Here is a 1,615-nt window from a genome sequence, read left to right as displayed (position 1 = left end):
GTGATAGCCCACAGTCTGGCCCACACTCTCTCCTCTCTCAGCTGCTACTCTCTCAGCCACAGCAATGGCGGCCAGGCGCCTGGGCTGAGTGCAGAAGATCCTGCATGGCTCTCCATTCCTGCTGTACTCATCCAGCAGGAACTGTGGGATCTGGGCAACACACAATGACCCTGGATTACCTTTACAGAGTTCACTCTATGGCTTCATCTTTACCACATATATACTGAACAGCTGTCCAGCGGATATACAAAGGATTTAGTCCCTCCAACAACATTAGAGCTTTTAATACAAAGAAATGAGAAGATAAACCATCCCCTCTCAAGATCCTGTGATCTTGTATTTATGTCAAAATGTTTCTAAAGTAGAGGGTTTAATCAGTGAAACAGCTCCATATGTAATTAATAATTTGAATTTTAACAAATGGGGACATCCTGGTAGCCTAATGATTACAGCACAATACCAAACAACTACAATGTCCATAATGTGATTTCTGATGGGGAGCATTGCTGCACTGTCCAAGAAGAACAATCACAATGTATGACTAGAATTACCGCCTCACAGTTATATGCCTCCGCACATCGGTCAAACTGCGCTTAAATTTACATCTTGTCTGTGAACACATGGATGCTTCAAAAATTCAGTATCTGACCAAATGTCTCCCCTTCCGCTCCTGAGATATGTGAGATATGATGTTGAATAATGGACCGAAAAGTGCTTTTGCAAAGCTTTATGATGTTACAGTGAAGCTGACCTTTGACCTTTTGGATATAAATGTCAGCACTTCAACTTCATTATATCCCATTAGGTATTTGTGTGAAACTTTGTCATCATCAGTGTATTAGTTCTTGAGTTTTGGCTAAAAACATGTTTTGTGAGGTCACAGTGACCCTGTCAATTATCTTTAACCTCCAAATTCTAATCAGTTTCTCTGCTGAGTCCAAGGGAACAGGTTTCTCGCCTGATGAAAAGCCACAGGATCAAAAAAGTGATTTGGGCTTATCCTCTGGGGATCATGTATATTTGTGTTTAATTCTATCACAGTGAGTTTGGTAGTTGCTGAGATACTTGAGTAGGGACCACAGTCTTGGAGCATCTTTCTCTGGTATAACCCACCTGTGTAGTCTTCCCAGAGCCAGTCTCTCCCACTACCAGCACCACTCTGTTTCCTCTGATGAGCTGAACGATCTCCTCCTGGCGTTCATGCACTGGCAGAGAGCATCGGAAACTGTCCAGTTCTGATGGACTCCTCCTCTGAGGCACCATGGGTATGCCGTTGTTTAGGCGCCCGCTCGCCCTGTTCCTGTCATAACTATTGTCTGAGGGAAGAAGGGGATCACATGATTCTGTGCAACACACCCTTTAGACTTGACACTCAGATACATTTTGGATCTTGAAATGCTTAGGCATGGTTTCATGCTATGATGACGTAGACTGGTTGTTGTCCTGACATTACTGTATACATCATATTGGAATTACATTGGAATTAGGGCTGGGTGAGAAAACAATCTAGAAAAAGCAGCATGATAAAATTCTCATCAATAATGATAAGCTTTGGACAATTTTACTTCATAGTGCTAGCTCTAATAGCCTATCACACAGAAGAAATAAACACATC

General features: G+C 42.4%; 1 protein-coding gene across 1 annotated transcript; it reads right to left on the bottom strand.

Moving 5' to 3' along the window:
* Window positions 1-12: 12 nt before the first annotated feature.
* On the bottom strand, window positions 13-1,316 carry LOC121939367 (3'-5' RNA helicase YTHDC2-like; the record flags this gene model as incomplete). The annotated part of the gene is made up of 2 exons (XM_042482399.1): window positions 13-150; window positions 1,114-1,316. Coding segments are annotated over 2 exons (341 nt in total), but the record flags the coding sequence as incomplete, so codon positions are not given.
* Window positions 1,317-1,615: the final 299 nt, after the last annotated feature.

This window comes from Plectropomus leopardus, unplaced genomic scaffold (genome assembly GCF_008729295.1).
Source record: "Plectropomus leopardus isolate mb unplaced genomic scaffold, YSFRI_Pleo_2.0 unplaced_scaffold4627, whole genome shotgun sequence".
NCBI classification, from domain to species: domain Eukaryota; kingdom Metazoa; phylum Chordata; class Actinopteri; order Perciformes; family Serranidae; genus Plectropomus; species Plectropomus leopardus.
Note: the sequence above shows the minus strand (reverse complement) of the source record. Positions and strands in the feature narration are given on the sequence as shown.